The following is a 22963-nucleotide window of genomic DNA, read 5'->3' as shown; positions in this document are numbered from 1 at the left end:
TGGGTGTCTTGCGAATATCGCCGCGTAAATCGACCGTTAAGTGTTAAAAATTAATTAAATATATTTATATATTATTGATATGTGATTCGCAATTTGGTATTGAGTGATTTCACTATTTCTAATAAATAATATGTGAGATAATTCCATAGAAAAAAATTGTATATATATATGTAAACATACATCTTGAAACGAATTTATTTTACCCGAGTTTTGAGCCTCTGGAATTTAGAATTTCTACTTTTTTGAACTATTTTTAGTTAATATGATATTAGTAACATCTGTAGGTAAATCCCTAAATAAATACGTTACAGTAAATACGCAGTTTACGTGGATTTTTTTCGTATGAAGTTAAAATGACGAAACGCACAAATTTGTGCACACCGACGCAACGGAAGGTTTCTGAAACGCACAAATTTGTGCACACCGTACGCAATGAGTTAATATGTGATAATGTTTTATTCTCAGTTTGTATAAAAAGGATACGTATTTTATAAAAAGGAACATATCCATATCCTATTAAACCTTTGACTGTGGATGACATCTGTAGAAGTCACCAAGAAAATCGCCACTATGCATTGAGCACCTAAATGTGTCATGAACCTTTGAGCCTTGTAATATATTTTTTTGTATAATTTAAGGTTGAAAAAAGCTTGAATTTATTAAAATAATATTTAAATAACTTATGACATAAATAGGTGCTCCCCTACATTTTAGCAAATTTCAAAATAGCGCGCAAAAATATCAGCCGCAGTGAAAGGGTTAACCCACCATAGACGAAGTGGACCTTAGTACCCAATTTTATATTTTTTTATCATATATTTTTATTACTAATATTATTTCATTTATATTTTTTGTAAAAGCTTCAATAATAAATAAGTCAAAATGATAGAAATTAACTTGAGAGGTAACTGGAGAGGTTAGTGATTCTATTCTGTGGTTAAATTCAAAGAAAAGGATGAGTTAATTCTCTGAATCCGATATAACTGGGAACATAAAATGAAGCATATTAATATAGATGCGTAATTACTTTTTCTGGAATCGAAGAATCGGATCCGCATACAGATCGCTCATGTCTAATCCTTTGCCCTTTTCCTTCAAAGCGGGATGCTTCCGACACAACAGCCATCCGATGTGCGAGAAGAAGAAGCCGCGTGTCGCATTGTGAGGATCGGCGTCAGTTTCACTGTACTTATGATGCATCCTGTGATCTCTCGCCCAATCGATGACCGAATCCTGCAAAATAATCGATTATACTATCCGTCCGTAATGCATAATTACTTTCCCAAATGATCAAATAACTTACTTGGAAAGCGAGCGTGTTGAAAACCATGAGGATAAGCCTTAGCGGCCATTTAGCTTTGTACGATTTGTGCGACCATTGTCTATGTGCTCCGGCGGTTATTCCTAAGCCCGACATTACGTATAACATCATAGCTGCAAACAAACGATAAAATGAGTCGTTGGAATCGATGTGGTTCAAGTGCAAAAAAATATAACTTACCGAATAGATCTGTCTGCCATTTGGCGGAGGTTAAAAATAAAAACGCCCCGTATAAGGCTGCTAGATGAAGGTAGGAAAATAGTATTATGTTCCTCCACACCAGTTCTCGGGGTTTCTTGTCCGTGGCGGCTTTCTTGATCTCTTCTGTTACTTGAGGCTCTGAGTCGTTTTCGAAGAGGACACCAGTGGCGCTGGTGACGCTGCCGTTACTATAAGGAGGCATTTTAGCTGTCGTTGTTACACTACAGCACTGTAAAGAAAAAAAATATCATGTCAAATACTGTTCGTTAAAAACTGTTTTACATAACTGATTCAACACACTTTTAATAACTATTCGATTGCATTAGCCGTATTTGTATTACTTTATTGAACCGTAAAGATTTGAGTATCATACGACTTGATACTTTTTGTAGATTGAATTAATTTAATGAAAAACATTTCTGCATGATTTAGATTGAGGACAGTATGCAAACAGAAGCAACTTATATTTTGAATTGACCCATTAGTCTCTGCGTTTTTTTCTTACATTTGAAGAAATGTACAACTTTTTATAAATTAACAATAATTTCAATATTCTTTCAGTGTTTGTAACATTAGTCGTATCAATGATGCTATATAATAATGGAATATTTTTTGTTTCGATATTTTCAACCCTAAATCAACAATGGCAGTGAAATAAAATAATCTCAGTTAAGTTACATTATGCTTTATGGGTTTTAACTCGGTCATAATGCGACATTGGGCAGGACTGCCATTAAATTTAGAAAGTGGCAAATTCGTTCCGGGAATTTTAACATTCAATATCTACGTAAGGGCGGGTTGTTAGTGAGCATATTAGGGCTGCCATCAAGCAGGTCTGAAATTAATGATACAGAAACTAGCACAAGAACTCAATGTGTCGCCTACATCAGTTCACAGACACATAAAAAATTAGGAAGAGCGTTAATTTGCAGAATACGAGTATCACATAAATTGTCAATTGAGGAAAACCTTGTGCAGCGAATCTCAATATTCCAATAATTTATGATTCTAGAACAGAAAGATTTATTTTTAGTCGAATTGTTACTGAAGATGAGAAGTGGATCTTTTATTTTAACATGCGATGTAAAAGGCAGCGGTTGGACAGAATTATACCATAATAAGATAATGTTATAATAATTGGATTATAGGCAGACAATTACGACAGACACATAGTGTGCTTAGATAATTTATTTAAAAGCAACTCAGACCAAAAAAAAGACCTTCCCTTATAAATTAAAAAAGGATAATTTTACACTAAGACAGCGCTCGTCCTCATGTATCCAAGAATTTTTTTGGGAGTTCTTTTCTCACCCACTGTATTCTTCAGACATTGCTCCAAACGACTATAATCTATTTAGACTTCTGACTTAGTTTTAAGGTGGAAAAAAATATAATATTTTACAAAAACAGATGAAAAACTGCAATAAAAAATTTATTGCTTCCAAAAATACATTATTTTTTAATCAGATATAAAAAAATTGAGCTATTTAGTTCCCTGACTCAGTTTTAAAGTGGATTTTTTTTACAAAAAATAAAATATAAAAAACTACAATAAAGAATTTATTGCTTCAAAAAATACATTATTTTTCGAATCAGATATGTGAATAATAATCATAGAAAAAATATATAACTTAGTTTTTAAAAAATATATAAATATATAATAAAAAAAATATATAACAAATTTTCATTACAACCGAGTGAACACAATCAACAACCACTTATTCAGTATTGTAACATCAGACTGTAAATCAGTGACATGTATTTTATTTTATTTATTCATCAGTGAGATTAGGTAAATCAAGGAAAACTAATCACTAATGATAGATCTGAATTATAAATATTGAGTAATCAGTAATTTCGATCCTGCAGACACTATAGAAATTAACACGCCATTTCAGCTTTTTCAGGGTGGGGTAAAATTTTTTTTTTTAAATATTTTGATTTTATTAAAGACATGCATTTTAAAACGCCCCTACCTAACCCCATTCACGTCAAAAGCAATAAAACCGTGCCGTCGCAATGGAAACGCTCAGTTATCTAGCGTTTATACTTTTTATAACAATAAGTGAGAATCGAATGAAGCACAATTAAACCGAATTTTGACCAATAGAAGTGCGCAAAAAACAATTATCCCTTCTCAGAAGTCAAAAATCCACGTCAGAAGCAATAAAATCGTGTCGGCGCAGTTGCAGTGGGAACGCTCGTACCGAGCGTTCCCACTGCAAACGGCGCCGACACGATTTTATTGCTTCTGACGTGAATTTTTGACTTCTGAGAAGTGATAATCGTTTTTGCGCTCTCCTATTGATAAAAATTCGGTTTGAATATATTTTGATCAACACTCTTATATTAGAAGTCCGTAGTAATATCGTTGAGGATAGCTGTCATAAGTCTGTAATAGGCTACGATAAGTATGTACATCTTTATCAGCTTATTTTCATCGAGAGATGAGTTGGGTTAGTTTGGATTTTGGACTTGATCTAATAAAAGTTCTAGAACTGTAATTCATTTTAGAACTTTCATTAGGTTAGGTTTGGGTTTGAACAGCAAATGGACGTTTCGCAACTGTCAAATTGAGTTTCATATACATTTTGAAGCAGCATATCAGTTAAATTATTTTTTGAAAGTAAAAATATAAATTCACTGAAAAATACACATTCACTGTAACATCTATAATAAATAATAAATATGTGAATGTATATATTATTACGTATGGAGAAATTGAAATCATATTATTTTACTAGCACATGCCAGATAAATTATATTTTCACTGGTAAAAATATATATCTACCGGTGAAAATGTATTCCAATATGATTTCACTGAAATGACATATTTTTGGAATAGTTATGAGACGGTTTTTTTTTTAAATTTGGGAATAATCCTAGAAATTCTGGTTTAGAAACAGTATTCATAGACACGCATTTTTCTGGCCAAATTCAATGTGTTCCATATGTGATTCGAACACAAGTTTATAATGAATATAACAACTTGATACATTTATTAACAAAACTTACACAAAAATGTCTTGAAAGTAAGAATAAGTGAAAGAGAAGGTATCAACAATTCAACATTAAACTCTATATTATTTAAATTGTCATTCAATATGATTTGAAGATATCTAAAAATTAGAAAAATAAAATATACTGTTTTTTTTATATAAAATAAAATATACAGAGATATGCTCTAGAAACGACGCCAAGGGGTCTTTGTATTTAATGCTAATCAAATTTCTGGCTCATTAGAATAACTCGCGAAAAGTGAAGTACATACATAAATAACACAAATTCAATTCCCACACATATTTCCATCGCTTTGCCACTTGAACAGCTTCTCGCAAAATCCAAGCAGTGAAACATTGATCGCCCACAACCACCACACAATAATTTAACCCACATTCTCACTTCCAAGAACATACGTTATTGTGATTACATCAAACACACGTTCAGCAAAATAACATAATAACAAACCGCAAGCTGAGACGCAGAAAGGGGGTGGCGACCCACCTCCGCCACCTGTAGATGGGGGTGGCTAACAAAGAAACGGTTCGAGTCAAGGTTCTCGGTCGCCTATTCTTCAGAATGACAAACTAAGGCAGGCGCAGTGGCTTCCAGATAAGACGAGGTCACAATGGAGCTGGAGAGGGGTGGCGATCTAGGGGCGTTCTATGGGATAGTTGTTCGGATTAAATGAGGAGTGAGATTTGTAAGCGTCACCTCGAGGGCGGAGACCCTACCGTCGGAGACGTGCCCGGCCGGTGGCGCAGTCGTTCGAGAGGGGAATGCGACGCGGAGAGGGAGCTCTCATACCAACCCTTACATTAAAGAGGTCGATAACCTTTTTGGCGCCGGTCGCCAAGTGAAAATAAATCCCACAGAACAGTGTTATTCGCTAAAAATACAAAATCTGCATATATTTTTTTTTGTTGAATACATTTCCAACAAACTTTTAGTAAAAAGAAATTTAAATTAAAGCTATGGAGCGTACGATCATTGTCTAATAATATAATGCCTACCATAGTATTATGATCGAACGCCGCGCAAAGAGTGATCTGAGATTGACGTTCTAAAAATGTTACTTCTAATGTGATTCTAAATGCTTCTGCAAAATGAGCACAAAGAGTGATTTGAGATTAACGATTAAAAAAAATACATTAGTATTTTAAATTACTTTCCATTCGCATTTTTGTATTTTTTTATGATATTAAAATAAAGCTTTTCTTTCGCGGCCTTTAAATTTTATTGACTGTACGATCACTACTATTTTTTTATTATCTGATAATATTCCAAATCGTACGAAAAACGATGTCTACCTTAGCACTAGGAGCAAACGCCGCGCGAAGAGTGATTTGAGATAATCGATTTTAAAAAAAATATGGAGGTTTTTAAATTACTTTACATCCGTATCACTGCACATTAATGTTTCAATATCCCCTTTCGCTCTCTCGCGTGTTAAGTGACGAGAGTGAGAGAGATAATTATATGGTTTTTCGCAAACTGAGATAGAACGAGTAACTCGCTTCAATTTCAGTATGCGCGTAGGCGTCCTATGGTCAACACGCATGTCTAGCGCTGCATCGTGGTCACGTGGTCAAGTTATAATACCACATGCATATCGGGGACTTCAACATCTTTGAATATTTAAGGGCACCAAAAGGGATTAATTCTATTTTTGATAGTATATTCTTCTAACAGATATCATTATTATATTTTTTTCATATAAAATTAAATAATCAGTGGTACTTGATTTTGTTAAAAAAATCGTTTCGAATATCCTGATGTATTTTCCTAGATCGGTTTATATAAATGTCACACTATAACGAATTCTTATTTAGAATCGATTGCGACAAATTCTAGGATAGTCACACATGTGGTATTCGTATTCTGAAGTATCATTTTTATGCCTTATGGCATTTTGCAAAAGCCGACAAAGATTTTGCGTAAATTGAATATTTACGACCGAAAAGTTTTCACTGATATTGTATTGGTGAGTGCCTACACAATTTTTTATAATTATCAGTAGCGTAATTTTAATAATATGACAATTTAAAAGTTGCGATTATTTGGCACATTTTTCGATCGCGCGCAAATATGCCGGCTGAACGTGACAGCAGCCGCCGTGCGGACGTCGTTCACGGCCGCCGTCCGAACGGCATATGAAATTTGTGTAAGATATTTCCATTGAGCATCGTAACTACCAGTTACATCCCTTCCGTATTTTGTCTATTACGTTAACGACTATCATTATTTTAAAATAGCACATATACTACTAAATAAAACTGTATACTGTTTTATTACTAACTAATACATTTCTAGTATCAACAATAAAATTGTACAGAATTTAAGAATCTGTTTTTTATGCTTATACTTTCAGGGTTATTAAACGTTCATATTTTAATATAAATATATATTTGTAATGGTTAACATTAAAATAAAATAATAAAGCGTCATACTTTCTTTAATAAAAATATACAATAATTAACCTCGCAATTTTAATAAAATTATATGTGTTTATATAAATAATATCAATGATTGAAAATAATAATTCGATTAATAAAGCATTTTTATTAGAATGTCAGTGATTAAATTTTAATAAACGCTTTATAACTGAATCGTTTTCACAGTTAAAACAGTTAATTAAATTGGTAATACCATCAGTGCTTTACTTTTAATTATTTTTTTATGTATATTAGATGCGAGAAGTAGGAAAATAATCTGTTTTTATTTCAACAATTGCGGTACTTAACCACATTTTAGATGGATTCAATTCAATTAGCTTATCAGTATTAAAACATTACTTTAAACAATATAATCAATGCGGTTTTTTTTACAGTGTAATGATATTGTGATTACTGTCAGCTTTCTAGTTCGTATTCTATAAAGAATAATCACGCACGGATTATAAAGCATTACGAATATAAAAGATAAAGGTATTTAGAGATAACATACTGCGATTAGAGCAACGAAAACAATGACTCAAGCTGCAAAAAAATACGTAATGATACAACTAATTTTCTCACAGTATCTAGAGAACCTTCACTTTTATATATATTAATAATAACAAGCACTTTTTAATGCTACGAAGAAAATACTTATTTTTACCATTGAGAATAAAAAATTAATAACATTTTCTGTGCAATGTGACGGATGTTCATATTTTTTTAAATAAATGAATGTCACAATCACCTTCAAGAAATTATGTTTTTGAGGAATATTATCATGAGATATCAAAAAAAAATTATCTGACTCGGACCGAAAAAATCAGTTAGGCTTCGCTTAACATACATACCGATTACTGCGTTGTTTTCAAAATTTTGTTGACGCGCAATATATACCAAAACGATTCGATTTTTTTAAACGTATTGTCGAGAATTCAGTCCTAAGCATATCTACAAGTTTCAAATGTTGGGCAGGTTTGTTCTTTTCAATATAACTGTCACATAAATATGACACAATTAAATAAAAACGCTAAACGCCCATCGATTGACGACACCTGAAAAATGCTTCACGGCTCAACATTGTCCGCGCGTCGCTCGCGAAAACGTCAAAAAGCGTTCTATATCTCGCGTGTGCGGAAAATTCGAGAAGCTGAACGAATATCGCGTGGAAAATCGTTAAACCTTCGCGATGCGTCACGGGCTGCGTTTAGATGAATAAATAAACAAACAACGCACGTGCGAGTTTCAATTTTGGATTACAATAATGCGTAATTCAACTCAATGTTATAAAACGAGTTAAATCATTTGATACACTATTTTACTGATTGATTTGAATATAATACCGGTATTAAAATAATAATTTTATTTTAAAGCAACGATTTTGTTTGTTTGTACTGTTTTTATATAAAAAAAATATCATAATGAAATACAAATATGCTATTATTTATTTTATAAAAATATTGTATTGATCGCTTATGCTTTAGTCGTTTTTTTATTAGCTATCAATTCTCGTACGGTGAGCTCCGACGTCTTGAAATTTGTACAGATTTCGCTATATAGCGAAAAATTTATTCTATTGATATCCAAAATCAATGCAAATTAAATTGATAATCATGACTAAAAATAAGTATGTATTTAAATAAATACTATGTTCCATAAAATTGTTTATGCATTAATGTAAAGTGAATCTTTGATATTTTTTTGCAGAGAGTTATTCATGGGGTGTTCACTATTCTGACCAATGCTCACTCGCACTTAATCTGTCGAACAGTGATGCGCAAACAATTCGTTTTATGGAGCAATTATTTTATATATTGCTCATTTAAATTATATTCGTTAATATACTTAACCGAGTTACTGACAATTTAAATATTTTTTGTGGAATGAATCAGCAATAACTTTCGCGCGGTGAGCTCTGGCGTCATGAAATTTGTACAGGCAGAAATACGTGCCACACGAATTAAATAAAAATTAAAAATCGTATTTGACAATAAATATAAATTATATTGAATAATATATTTGACAAAAAATATAATATATTAATATATAATATTTTTATTGTATCATTTAATTTTGATATTTTATAATTTTTTGTTATGTTTATTATTTTTAAGTATTGTTCTATTTATGTATATATACATTTTTTTGTTTTGTAAATTTAAAATTTATTTTCGACCATCGTGGCGCATTGGGGTAACCTGTTAGGCCAATGGTTTTAATTTAATCTAAAAAAATAAAATAGCAAAATTTAATAATATTAACAAAATTTTGGCAGCGGCGAATCAGAGAATGCCACAATGTCCACCGAATGGAGTGCCAAGCGACGCGACGCGGATCGCGTACTCTCAGACTACTAATTAATTATTAAATCACGAATTGATCTAAAGCATAGATTCTCAAATTCAATCGAAACATCGCCCAATTTTCAACGACTTATAACTTAATTTCTATCTCATTTAATAATAAATTGTAAATGTAGCAGCACCTATATTTTTTAAATTTCACCGAAATATTTATGTAGCTTGTGGAATTTTAAAACGTTAATTAAATAAAACAAAAATAGCAACTTTTATAGAAGATTTTCAACAATATTATTGACTAAAATCAAAGAAAGAGAATATATTTTTAGATATTTGAATAAAAAAATTATATTTATTATTAATATTTGCTACTTGAAATTATATAAAGATCATTTTAGAATATCAGAAAAAAATGAATAAATTAGTAAAATACAATACTGAAAAATTTAATGTATTATTTGAAGAATTTAAATCGATATTTTTAGAAGAAATTCACAACATAATTTGTAAATTAAAAAAAGGAACCACCTCTGATAAATTGGATATAAATATAATTAAAGCAACTTAATTACATTATTTAGTAAATATAAAAAATTATAGGTATAAGTGAAATGGTTTTAAAATAGTTTGTTTATTATTTAAAATAAACTATGCTTATTCCAAAAAGAAAATTAGGATCATTTTTGTTTATAATATATAATAACACGCAAAACGCTCTAATTTATTGCATATGTGATAATGTTTAGGAAGTTGTAGATAATTGAAATAACAAATTAAGTATAATAGAAATATAGTTATAAAATAATGTACATTTTAATTATAAAGATATATAAAAATAGTTATAGACAACTCTTTATAGAAATAGTTAATAATATAAAATATGTATAAGTAATTGTAAACAATAAAATATTATCTGAGATAAGAAATATGTATCATATAAGTATAGATACAAAAAAAATAATCTACAATAGTATTACATTTCCCCATTTCAACTATTGTGCAACAATATTATATATGCTTAATAAATTAGATAAAATGTTGTTGCAAAAATTATAAAATAGAGCAATGAGAGTAAAAATGGATTACTAGTTGTAAATATTCAAGAAATATTGAAGATTAATGTTTTAGTATTTCTACAAAAGTTACAAAATAATGTTACCAGAGTAATAAGTATTTAATAATAAATAAAGATGTACATAGATTTAATACCAAAAATAGAATTTAAAAATATTGTAAGAAAATGAGTACGGCCAGGGGAATTATGTATGGATGTGTGAGTTTGCATAATAATATTTTTTAGGCAATCAAAAAAAAAAATTAAATGTTCCTCAATGGAATAATCAAGAAATAAATTATCATATTTTTTTATTTAATTTAAATGTATAACAAATTAGCTATATAAGCTAAATAAACAATGAATATTTGCTACTTATAAAAATAATATTCTAACGGTTCTGGTCTAACCCATAGATATCTAGAATATCAAAATAATTTTAAAATGCATTATATTTTATGCAAAAGATAAATATATAATAAATATAAAATGCCTAAAACATTTTCACATTTTTAAACAAAAATATTTGCCCACCTCTCAAATCAAATCAAATCAAATTTCAACATATATAAATTCTAATATAAGCGTATATCTCATATTGAATTTGTATAATTAAATATTTTACTTTAAAAAATATTTATGACCTAATATGCATAAAACAAAATTTATTCATATAAAGGGCTTGCCGCCATTGCGGCCCTTGGACCGAAATTTAAGAAAAAACACCATATAAAAAATAAAATTTTAATCTATATATATTAAAAAAATAGACCCATTTTAACATTAACGGTAATATTATTTTTCTATATTACAAGTTATTTAAAACAAAGCTATAAAAATAATATATAATACACCATTTTACATTAATTTTATAAAATGCATATTAGCCTTCAAATCATTTTCATACCAGAAAATATCTCACAAAACCACACTAACCCACTAATCTCGTGGATCGGTGATTACGATAAAAACAACATTAAATTTAAATACAAGCATATTGCTTTGGAGGCTAAAGACAACATAGCAATAATTCCAGTTCTCCAATTAAATCTAGTCAAAATATTAATGATTTTTTGTTTTGTTTAAATTTTAGCTATTAACAAATGGTTATAAATCAGTAACATATATATTATATATAATTATTATATTTGTAAAATTATTTATATTATTTAAATCAACTTATTTAAAGCGAACCCCAAAGAATTTCACTACGTTGATGATTAAACATTTTTAAAAAAATGGGGGGTGGGAAATGAAAATAGTTTTACAATAGTTTGACAAAAACTACAATATTTTGGACCTGTTGAATCGACAATATGCACCGAAAATGTCCAATTCTTTTGCACACAATCATACATATTTCGATTCTAATCATTTCGTATAAAAATAATGCAGATTTTTATTCCATAAAATATACTTTCTAATATGTTGTTAAACCGCTTGTGTGTTCGTATCATAAATTATAGCAATATAGAACACTTTTAGCTCCAATTAATGTAAATCATATTACGGATTTCATAATTTTTATGATGTGAATGTCAATAGCACTATGAGATTTAATCAAACCGTAGTTTAAAATCGTGTAGATACTTGTGGCAATTATGGTTTGCGTAATAGTTCATATTATTAATAATATTATAATTTTAACAAAAAAAAAAGTACCGAAAACGAAAAAATTAATAAATCGTGGATTTTTCACATTGACTTTGAATCTGAAAGAATTGTGTTAATGATCCAAAGTAATTTACTACTGACATTAAAAGCAAAAGAAATGTAAATATTAATGTATGCGGAACGTTAAACGTTACTATTACAAATAGAGCAATGATGATGCTTCTTAACTAATATGAACGTATTATGTTGCATACCTTTATATTATCATCAAAACACCTAATGTTAATATTCAAATTAGTATAATATAAACACAATGTTATGAAAGGGTTGAAAACACAATATATGATCACTGCACTATTTACTCACATTTGACACGTGTAGTCCAGTGGGGCTACTTCGAGCGAATGAGCGAAACTCGTCGGCGAAAATATATATATAGGTATACGAACCAGTGACGTCACGCGGGGGATACAAAATGACGCAACACGCATTTTAATATTGTTTTACATTATATTTTACACATCAGACGATTATAATAAATTGGCTTCACGTGTTATATTATAAAATTTCGTATCGCACTAGACCCTGGGAAAAGACACGGTCCAAAGTCCGACTTTTTATTTTCGTGGCACTTATGCGCGTCAAAGGGCCACTCACTCGATGGGTGTGCAGCGTAAAAGAACGTGTTTGAACAAATGGTTTTGAGTGATATCCATAGAAAAAAGGTTAAGCCAATAGACCGTGTCATACTTTTGGCACGGGTTATATTTAACCTTTAACTTTTAGCGCACCGTTAAGTACACGTCATGGTGTTTCTTAAAATTAGTGAAAATATCGATCTTGTGGTTCATTCTGTTTATAGTCGATCGAGAAAACGTGTCATGGAAAAAGTCACGACAACTTCCACTCGGAAAAAGATTAACTTTTCTTCATATAAAATACGAAGAAAAACATATATAGAATAAATTACATATATACAAAAAAAAATGTATTTCGATAATTTAGTTCATGTATATTATATTGTAATATTTTTTAGCTATTCCTAATTACATATGTTGAGAAATAAAGCCTTCGAAATCCAGAAAAATATTGTGTATTAATAAGTAATCACATGTATTTTTTGACAGAATATAAAACATCGATAGGAATTTGTAATAAATTCGCTATCCGTTTATAATATTCAATCGCGTAAAATTAAATGGTCAGAATATTATTAGCACCATGGTCAGAATAAATATTAATTGGTCAGAATAAATATTTATTGGTCAGAATAAAAATGAAAAACGGTCAGAATAAAAATAATAAACGGTCAGAATAAAAAAAATAATGGTCAGAAATAAAAATAACACATGGTCATAATAAAGTAACGTACTGCCACAGTCACATATTTTACGCATAAAACTTGAAGTAAATCTATTTCAATCGTGTTACACATATCTATTTTGAACAATTATTTAATCAAATTAAGTAGTATTAAAAAAGAGAAAAACCGTTATTAATATTTATATTATAATTTTTATAAATTAATCAAGAAGCACTTTTTAATCTCTAGTTGCCAACTCTCTATTTGTCTTTTCATCCCAATCTGCTGCAATCGAATAGTTGTACCAATCTTATACGATAATTGAATCTAACTACGTGTCATTTAATATAAGTTCTGATCAAACCAATTTAAATTCTAATCAATTAATATAAATTCTGACCCGAAAATGCGAGCCATAATAAATACATGTAAACCAAAGGTACGCACTAAAATTTTCATATCCTTCAAGAGCCGCAATGCGACCGACCAACATGAAAAAAATGCTACGCGTTATTTATCGCCCGCAGTTCACCGCCAGCAATTAATCGTTAGTCCCGTCAATTGATCGCATAAACAATTTAAATACCGTCTAGAAGCAATGAGATGTTTTAATACAAACTCATTTATTCATTGATGGATTGACGGTGTGGCAAGTTTAATTTTTTTTAAATCAATACGTATTTTAAGTGGTTTAAATTATTTGAGATACAGTTTGACAGTTGCGAAACGTCCATTTTTTAATAATATATTTGATAGGGTAGCACAATTTTTTACATAGCTAACCAGGCATATCAATAGGGATGGGGGGGGGGGGGCAGATGTGTAAAATTCAATTCTCGAAAAATTTTATAAAGCACAAGATCAAGTATCGTTACATTTGTACTATATTTTTGTCGCACTAATGTTTTTTAGTGTAAAATAAAATATTTAATAATATTTTTATTTTTAAATATTTTTTCCTGATTGCTAAGGTGTATATTCAACTGGAGGATGGCATGTCGGGTCACAGTTGGTGTTATATCCTACCATAAAAATAGCTAATAGCGATTTTTTCACAAGGAAACTTTGCCAGGCACTGGAGCTCACCATGGCGCAATGTTTTGTCATTATTATTTTATTTTATACATGGCTCGATATAATTAATCATCACGATATTCATCAATGAGATTAGGAAAATTAAGCATTATAATATGCGATAATATATTATATATCATTAGGGCATTTTACAATAATTGTTTCGTAAGCAAACTTTGCTTGGCACTGGTGCACACTATGGCGCAATGTTACCATACATAGATATAGGCGTTTCATGTATGTATTAATACATATTGATTGTAGAAGAAGAGCACTATGACACTTTACCTACAGCTTCCCCCAAATTACATCTAATTAATCAAAGAAGATACTTTTAATATTCTTTCCAGAAATGACATTTTAATTTTATTATTACTATCAAGTACTAACATAATTAATCATATACAGACATGTGGTTTCATAATAAAACCACAAACGTCATCATTTTACGTTTCAATGGAATAGTGGATGTTGTTAACAGTTTCAAAACAGGTAAATTCCAAACATAAATACTTTATTTTAGAAAACATTTTTTATTTATTATAAAAAAAACAAGCCATTGTGACCCATATACAATTGCACGAGTCAAAAGAATGATCCATATAAAAACAGATATACAAGATTAAGCAATCGTATTCGTGCTCATTAATCCTGAACCTAACCTATAATCATCATGACTACTAGATACAAGCATTTTTATGTTTATATGGATTTATTTTAACCATAGAAGAAGAGCACTAGAATATTTTATCCACAGCTTCAATTTGGATCTTATTGATTACAAAAAATGCTATTTTACTTTCGACATAATTAATCATTTGTGGGTATGTGATTTCATAGTAAACCACAAATGTCGCTATTTTATGTTTCAATGGATGTGGATGTTGTTATTGTTGCATAAATTTTTGCATAGAAGGCAGATTTTATTTTTATTTTTAAGAATATCGTCATAAATTGAAATTGCATTGTGGCTCATTTAAGCTACACGAGTCACGAAAATCTGTTTTTGAATTAGATATGAAGAATTCTTTAATAAAGAAAAAATAAAGACGAGTCAATCAAAATTGACAAAATGGAACAGGTATCCTATTATTTTGTTCTCTCTCCAACTCTCTTCTGTAAAGTTATGATTATACACAGATATCGCATGTTTTTTGAATTACCTGTAATTTAGATCTACAAGTATATTATTAGTTAAAAGTAACAGTAATGTTTTTTTATATGTACAAAAACAAAGACGGAATAGCGTAGTCCGTAACGTCTCAGACCAATAACTTTGAGGTTGCGGGTTCGAGCCCCGGCGGCGGCACTTGAATTTTTATTTATAAAAATGCGCTATTATTAAAAAAAAACAGCCTCAGCTGCAGTGACATATATGAATTATAAATTTTATAGATTAATAATATAGATGTCACCGATTCCCAGACTTTCAGTCTAGTGGTTATGTCTGATTGGTATAGATTTGCCCGTTATAACGTATTGGGCTTACGCCTGTCAGGTTACAGCGGAAGATTTAATAAAAATAAATAAATATAGCTTTAATTATATAATAATTATGAAGTTATTATTTATAAATTATTTTTAACTTCGCTAATGCTATTAAAATTATATGTATCTATTCGCGTAGCCTACAAGAGCAAATTAAACTTATGTGTAATGTAAGGTAGATAGTGGTTTCGGTCGAAACATTTCGATAGTGTGGCTAAAACGATGGTTCTGGGACGCAACAGACTATTTGTTATTTTCTAATAAATATATATAGTTATATTATCTGCGTACGATGATAAAAAATATATTTTACTACTATAGCGGGGCAAATTTATTCTAAAAAAATATGTATTCATTTGTTTATACATCACTGTTTTAAAATTAAACAGGTTAGGCACGAAAAAGCGGCACCGAGTGAGCGTTGGTCAGAATAGTGAGCACTCTCCGCAACGAATTTATGTAAAAATTCATATTTTATTGTATATAAATAAATAAAATATATTTTTTTAGAATAAATTTGATCCTCGATAACAGGAAAGTACATTAAAAATGGTAAAATAAGCAATAATGTAATTTTTATGGCATGTATAATCTTGGATTTAGGATACATATCGGCGCATTCCATTGTATTTGGCACCGACCATATTTTTTGTACAGGTCGTTTTTAACCGTTTAGATTGTTTGTATACGACGACGAGAAAAGGTAATATTTCCATATTATTATGGTACAAGTTCGGTTGAACTCTCTAGAAGAGTAATGTTTCTGACAAGTAAGTTAAGTACGTCATATTCGCGCTTATATACTCTTTTTAAAGTAGAGTGAAATCACTCGCCCGTATCGTTTGGCAAATGCGACTATTCAGGGTAGAAACAGATGATTTGTCTTTGTCAACTAAATATTCTTTGCAAATCAGTTATAAGTAAAAAAAAAACGGTACAACCGGATCATTACAATTAATATATTTTTAAATCTTACGTACCTAGTAACCTGACAAGCGTAAGCCTAATGCATTACAACTAGATTAATTAAATAACGTACTTAAACTAAATGTATGTTTATTAATTATAAAAATATACAAATAGTTGTAGATAAAAAAAAATTAATTACACATTAAAAAAAATAGTAGATAAATAGATATATTATCCAGAATGAAAAATATGTTATGTATATACACAAAAAAAAATACAATAGTACTATATTGCACCATTTTAATTATTGTTCAACAATATTATGTATGTTTAATAAATTAGATAAAATGATGTTGTAAAAATTGCAAAATAGAGCAATGTCCTAAATATAAATAGATTTACTAGTTGTAGAAGTATGATTGTAGATTGGAATGGTTAAATGTTCTAGAAATATTGAAGATAAATGTTAAGTATTTATATATAAGTTAGAAAATAATGTTATCATAGTATTTTATTATAAATAAATATGTACATAGATTTAATACTAAAAATAGACAATTTAAGGATAGATAAGAAAATGAGTACGGCCAGGGGAATTATGTACTGAGGTGTGAATTTGTATAATAATATTACTAGGTCAATCCGCAAAAATAACACTGTAAATAAATTATAATCTTTTTTATTTTCTATTTATGATTATATTATTTATTATGTGTCTTTATTTAAAATTTGTTTAGTGTAAAAATTAGTTTAATAAATTATTAAAATAGGTAAATCAATCGGACTCAAACTATTAATCAACAGAAGTCTGGGAATCAATTAATTTTTTGCCTATGGCTGATTTTTTGTTTAATAATTCTGGCACTTTTTGTTTGGGTAATAATATAAGTAAGTTCATTAGCTCTCTTGGGTCCTTAGTGTGATATATTTATGACTGGCTTTTGGTTGTATATATGTTGAAAATTGTTATAGGATTTTTTTAGTGTTTTTATTTTAATTTAGAAAAGCAAAATTTGGATGTTTTTCTTTATATCTACGATTTTTGTAAACCCCAAAAGATTGTGTTATTTTTGTTGTAAAATTATTCTGTATATATTATAAATATTTTTCATGTGAGCCAAATTTTAAACCTCTGGTTTATACGATATTTATATCTAGTTAATTAACATAAATCGTGTCGCTTCGAAGGAAGCTCACTGATTTATCACTTCACTGTCAGAACATTTACAAACACATATAGTCGGTTAAGTTATTTTTCAGACTAAACACATTTACGTAAAATAATAGGACTTTTCAAACTTTTCGCAAATGATCGTTAGTCACGCTGATAAGTAACCGAGTTTTATACGCGATAAGGTGGCGTTTAGTGTCTAAAACTAGTGTTTTTATTACGTTCGATGTATTAACGGTTCAACGGTTAAAATCCACATATGAATCAGAAGATTAAAGTCTACATCGATATATTTTATTATTTCTTGAGGTTTTGATTCGTTACGTCACGCTACGAGGTATAATCAAAAATGAATTTTATAGCAGCAAGTCCGATTGCCTGATCCGTTGAGATAGTCGGTGCCAAGTTTGAGTAAATTGTGACTTGAGTTAGACTGTGTTTACCGTGTCTGTCACGCAAATTCAAAAAATTCACGAATTAATGAATAAAATAAAATGATTGTAAACACTAATTTCAGTTTGTTGTCTTACTACTTATTTAATGGTTGTTGATTGTGTTGATGTTGATCATGTTGCAACGAAAGGTTTACAATAAAACAAGATGTACATTGTAGTGATGAGTAAAAACACAAAAAAAAAATCATATCTATGATCAATAATAACATTTTCGAGATTGTAAATATTATTATGCAAGGGTTTGCTCGCATGCGCCGTGTTGTCTCGTATTTCAAACAAGTTCGCGCAACACATAATCGTTTTGCACAAGCGAGGCAACTCGGCGCCATTGAAAGCGGTCAAGTTCAAGCGGTCGATAATATCGCGAAACTGACAGTGAGAATGTTGCACGGATAAGGCGTGGCGTTATCGAATCGATGAAGAACAGGTTTTTTGACCGAGAAAGTCTGGTTACGTATATTTATTGCGAAAATCAGATTCGGGATGATTCAACACGTTTTCTGCTCTGAGAAAATTCGTGCGGCCCGCCACTAAAACATGTAAGTCATAACCATTCAAATTTTCTTCGCATTCTCCAAAACTACACAAAAAAAATTTTCGATGGCCTTTTCTATAGCTTTTGTGAAGTACTAGCACCTGTTGTTTCAGCTAATTTAAACCCATGTCAGATTATAAATTTGGAATAGAATTACAACTAGATATTTATTAGGCAATAACAAATAGTATGTTTCCGCCCGATTCATCGCATTTGACACTAAACAACCATCTCGAAATTAAAACACAAAATTACCAATGGCCAAGAATAAAATTTATATATATAGACATTTCATGTTATATGAATTTTAAAAAGGAAGTAATGCAACTACCGCGACTAAAAAAAATTATACAGTGATTATGTGACAAAATTTGTACGTGTTGATTTTGGTTCAAGAAGATGAGCTTCACCCTGGAAGTCCCATCCACGTTGATGATGAGCAACTACGAGAAATAATGGATGCTGATTAGGGTACTCAATCGAATATTTTATTATTCGAATGAAATTTGTAAATATCTCAGAATGAAACAATTTGTATACTTTTACTCTCAATATACTCCAAAATTCATGGTTCTTTAAGCGCTTTTATTTTGTTTCGAAATGCGAGACAATGAGACGCTTCTTTTCAATGAAAAAAATTCTTTTAGAGTGTACATCGGCGGTGACTACTATTACCGAAATTCGCAGAAGTCTATAACAATTCTTAGATCTGATTGTAGCGGATGATATAATTGACTTATATCAAATAAAGAGAATTTAATTTTTGCTATTTTTACTTAAAGATATGCTATTTATATTAAAAAATGTTACTAATATGAAATATTTGATACTTATGATTATAAAAATAAAAATGCTAATTATAAAAATAGTATTCACAATTTAAAAAGAGCAAAATAAGTATCCTAATATTTATACTATTATAGATGTTACATAAAAAGTGTGTATTTCGATAATGCACACATTAACTAGGTCTGGAAATGACAAAAAATTGTAAACAAATTTTTAACACTGCTTTATTTTTGTTTAAGTAATAAAAGAAGACACTCAGTAAAGAAACCTTTCCAAAGGTATTCGTGCCAGATGTTTGAAAATATGCATACATACGATAGTATTTGAATGACCATTTTTTTTTTGCGATTTTCTATTACTCTAACCGGCCGGCGGATTTATCTTTGCTTTGGTGATCTAAGAACCCACTCCGATAAGAAGAAATTACGCGTGGGAATCGGCAGAATACAATTTAGAGCTATTTTTTTTCGATAATACAAAAAAGTTTTTTTATATTGTTTTTGTAAAGTAGCAACAGCTGTTATTGACAATTGCCTCACGATAATTAATGACAGCTGAAGAGGCCTTAATTTTTTTGTTAAAATAATTGGAAAATATCAATACTCCATTTCCTTCATACTTACAGTGTAAGAAAACCAACATCTTACGTATAAATGGAGAAAGAATTCAAAATATTTGAATCGACGGGCAAGAGAACAAATAATTTGCAGTGCCTATTTCAAGCCTTGTTGTCGATTGAACCAACATCAACAAAAAACGAGAGGAATTTTTCCATGGCCGAAATTTTTTTAATAAAAAAAAGAACGAGGATGTTTATTTTAATAATAGTATGTAACAGTGTATCTGCAATACTTTACTGATTTTTCATTCATCAAAATTTATAGTTGCAATATTATAAAAAAATCAATATACTTTAATGATACATGGCAAACAATTAAATTAAAAAAAAAAACATTTTAAACATCGTTCAGTTAATTATTTTTTGAAAAATCAAAAATAGAAAATAAATATTATTTTCAGTGAAATAAAATATATTTTTAATAAAAATATACCTACAAATAGAATAGTGTTATCGTTTTAAACACGCGTTTTATTACAAAATGAGCATTAAATAAATATATATGTGCTATAAAAATAATTCGATAGAGCAACAATTTATTTGTAATGTTACCTAAAACGAATAAAACGTTCATTAATGTTGTGTAGCCAACGACCGAAGTTGAGCAGCATTGGGCCTAGCCAGTATTTGGATCAAGTTTTTTATTAAACTGTTGGATAGGTAAGGTGCGAGCGAGTGTTAATCAGAACAGTGAACACTCCACGAATAACTCTCTGCAATGAATCTATTTAAAAAATTATTACATAAATTGGCAACAAGATTTGCCTTACTAAAATGGTTTAAAATACCCGTTAAATATATAAATTATTTATTACAATAATATATTAGATAAAATATTGCTCAATAATGTATCTTAAACTATTTGTCTAAAGTAAATTTTTTAGGCAATTTATATAATCCTCCTTTTAAATATATTTGTTGCAGAGTTATTCATGGGGTGTTCACTGTTAATATCCAACGCTATTTTTTTATTGGCTCTACAAACTTTTTTGTATTGACATTTTTATATATATTTTATTTTTATTATTACATTTAAAGCGAAAGTATACCAAATAAACTTATTGTATATTTATTTATTTTTTCAATCTTACTAACAAAAAGACAAATACTTTTCTTTAAAGAGCATCAACCTAAATATATAAAAATTAACGTGCACGAGGACTTCTTAACCCAATCAACGTAAAGTTCAATCGAGAGATAAAGAAAATTGCAACGCGTTTATTTTACTCAAGTGATAAGATAACAAAAAAAAAACAGTGAAGCAATTTTATAATTAATTTAATAAATTCAACTCATTATTGTGAATAATTTTGTACACATTTAAAGGCGATTTATATAGGCTTTCAAGACCAACTCATGTCGATGAAATCAATTTCTTAAATCAAGAGGTAATGCCAGTTGCAGCTCGATCATTTCGCTCAATTGACAATATAATGAATTAATCAGAAGCTGTCGGTTATCTAGTTGAGTTTCTGAAGTGTTATATTGAGATTTCATTCATTGTTGTTTATTTTGAAGACACTAATGATCCCGGAAAAAGCTCAGGCGCGTGTATAACCAAGTCAAGAAGTTACTGCCCCGGATTTATCTCGCGCGTGGCGATCTCGCTTAAATCAGCAAATTATTTCCAATTAGAACAGATAACCCTATGTTTTAATGACTACTAACACAAGATAAACTCACGGTCAGATAGAGCGTGCGAACAACAACATTTCTCGGTGCGATCGTATGTTCAGTGACATCATCGCAATGCATTATAACGTGTGTATACTATGAACGTAATAACTTCAAAGCTAATGAATGAATGAATAATTCAATCATCTAGTCAATTTCGAGTAGTGCGAGTGTTTTAATTATAAAGAGCTCACTAGTGGATATGCATAATAATTCAATTCCAAAATAAATGACACATCTTCGGATGATTTTCCACTCTTATTGACTTGAAATCAAAGTACATCATCATCATCTAAATTGCTCTGCGGGTCCAAACAGTTCGTCAACAAGATAAGGAAATATAGAGAATAAAAAAATGTTTTAATTACAAAGTGCACTTTACATAATAGCGAAATAAATTACATCGACACGTAATTCAATAATCAAATCTAAAACAGACGACTGACAAGGCACTAATGCAATCGACATAAATATTTGCAGAAATCAAGGGCTTAACAAGTGCGCATCCCTTAACTAATTTAATTGAAAAACGCCTAAAAATAAATATGCTTTCAAATGAAAGGAGCTGGTCCGGTTCATATCATTTAAGTTTAATATTTTATGATTTTTTTTGTTAACTTCTTTCTATGGATTAGTTTAATTATATATTTTTTGTACAGTGATATAATACACTATATTGTTTTAAAGCATTGTGGCGTATTGGGACAACCTGTTCCATTCACGATTAATTTAAATAAATAAATACAAATTGTTTCATTCTTAAACAAATATTCGTACAGTTGAAAATCGTGCGAATAATTCAAATAATCGGATTTAATTGTTACTCGTATTTTTTGTAGTCATTTAGAAAACGATTACAATGGTTTCGCTTAAAAAGGATTACACGGAAGACTCTTGGGGTGGATTATTAAGACTTTTCTCCTATTCGCCCAAGCTACATAGGAACAAAGTATAAAGGAAACATGCTCAAATCAGCACTAAAACACCAGGGACGTCATTTCAACTTTTTTCAAGGGGGGGG

At 29.7% G+C, this 22963-nt stretch overlaps 1 protein-coding gene across 2 annotated transcripts in view; it reads right to left on the bottom strand.

Annotated features, from left to right (window-relative positions):
- The window catches only part of LOC148232744 (acyl-CoA Delta-9 desaturase-like), a 40303-nt gene that overhangs the window by 6000 nt on the left and 11340 nt on the right, over window positions 1–22963 (bottom strand). Inside the window, exons 1-4 of one of the 2 annotated variants that reach the window (XM_088189188.1) lie at window positions 12292–12437; window positions 1502–1751; window positions 1304–1434; window positions 1028–1233 (exon numbers count right to left, since the gene is read on the bottom strand). In XM_088189188.1, coding sequence (XP_088045314.1) covers window positions 1028–1233; window positions 1304–1434; window positions 1502–1724 — 560 coding nt within the window. In that variant the 5' untranslated portion in view covers window positions 1725–1751; window positions 12292–12437. Of the gene's footprint in view, window positions 1–1027; window positions 1234–1303; window positions 1435–1501; window positions 1752–12291; window positions 12438–22963 lie in introns of those variants that run through there. The other variant, XM_088189187.1, reaches the window with a different exon arrangement.

This window comes from Plectrocnemia conspersa, unplaced genomic scaffold, assembly GCF_051122295.1.
Source record: "Plectrocnemia conspersa isolate PC_06_02 unplaced genomic scaffold, ASM5112229v1 ptg000008l, whole genome shotgun sequence".
NCBI classification, from domain to species: Eukaryota; Metazoa; Arthropoda; class Insecta; order Trichoptera; family Polycentropodidae; genus Plectrocnemia; species Plectrocnemia conspersa.
The sequence above is the reverse complement of the archived record's forward strand: the minus strand, read 5'-3'. Positions and strand labels throughout refer to the sequence as shown.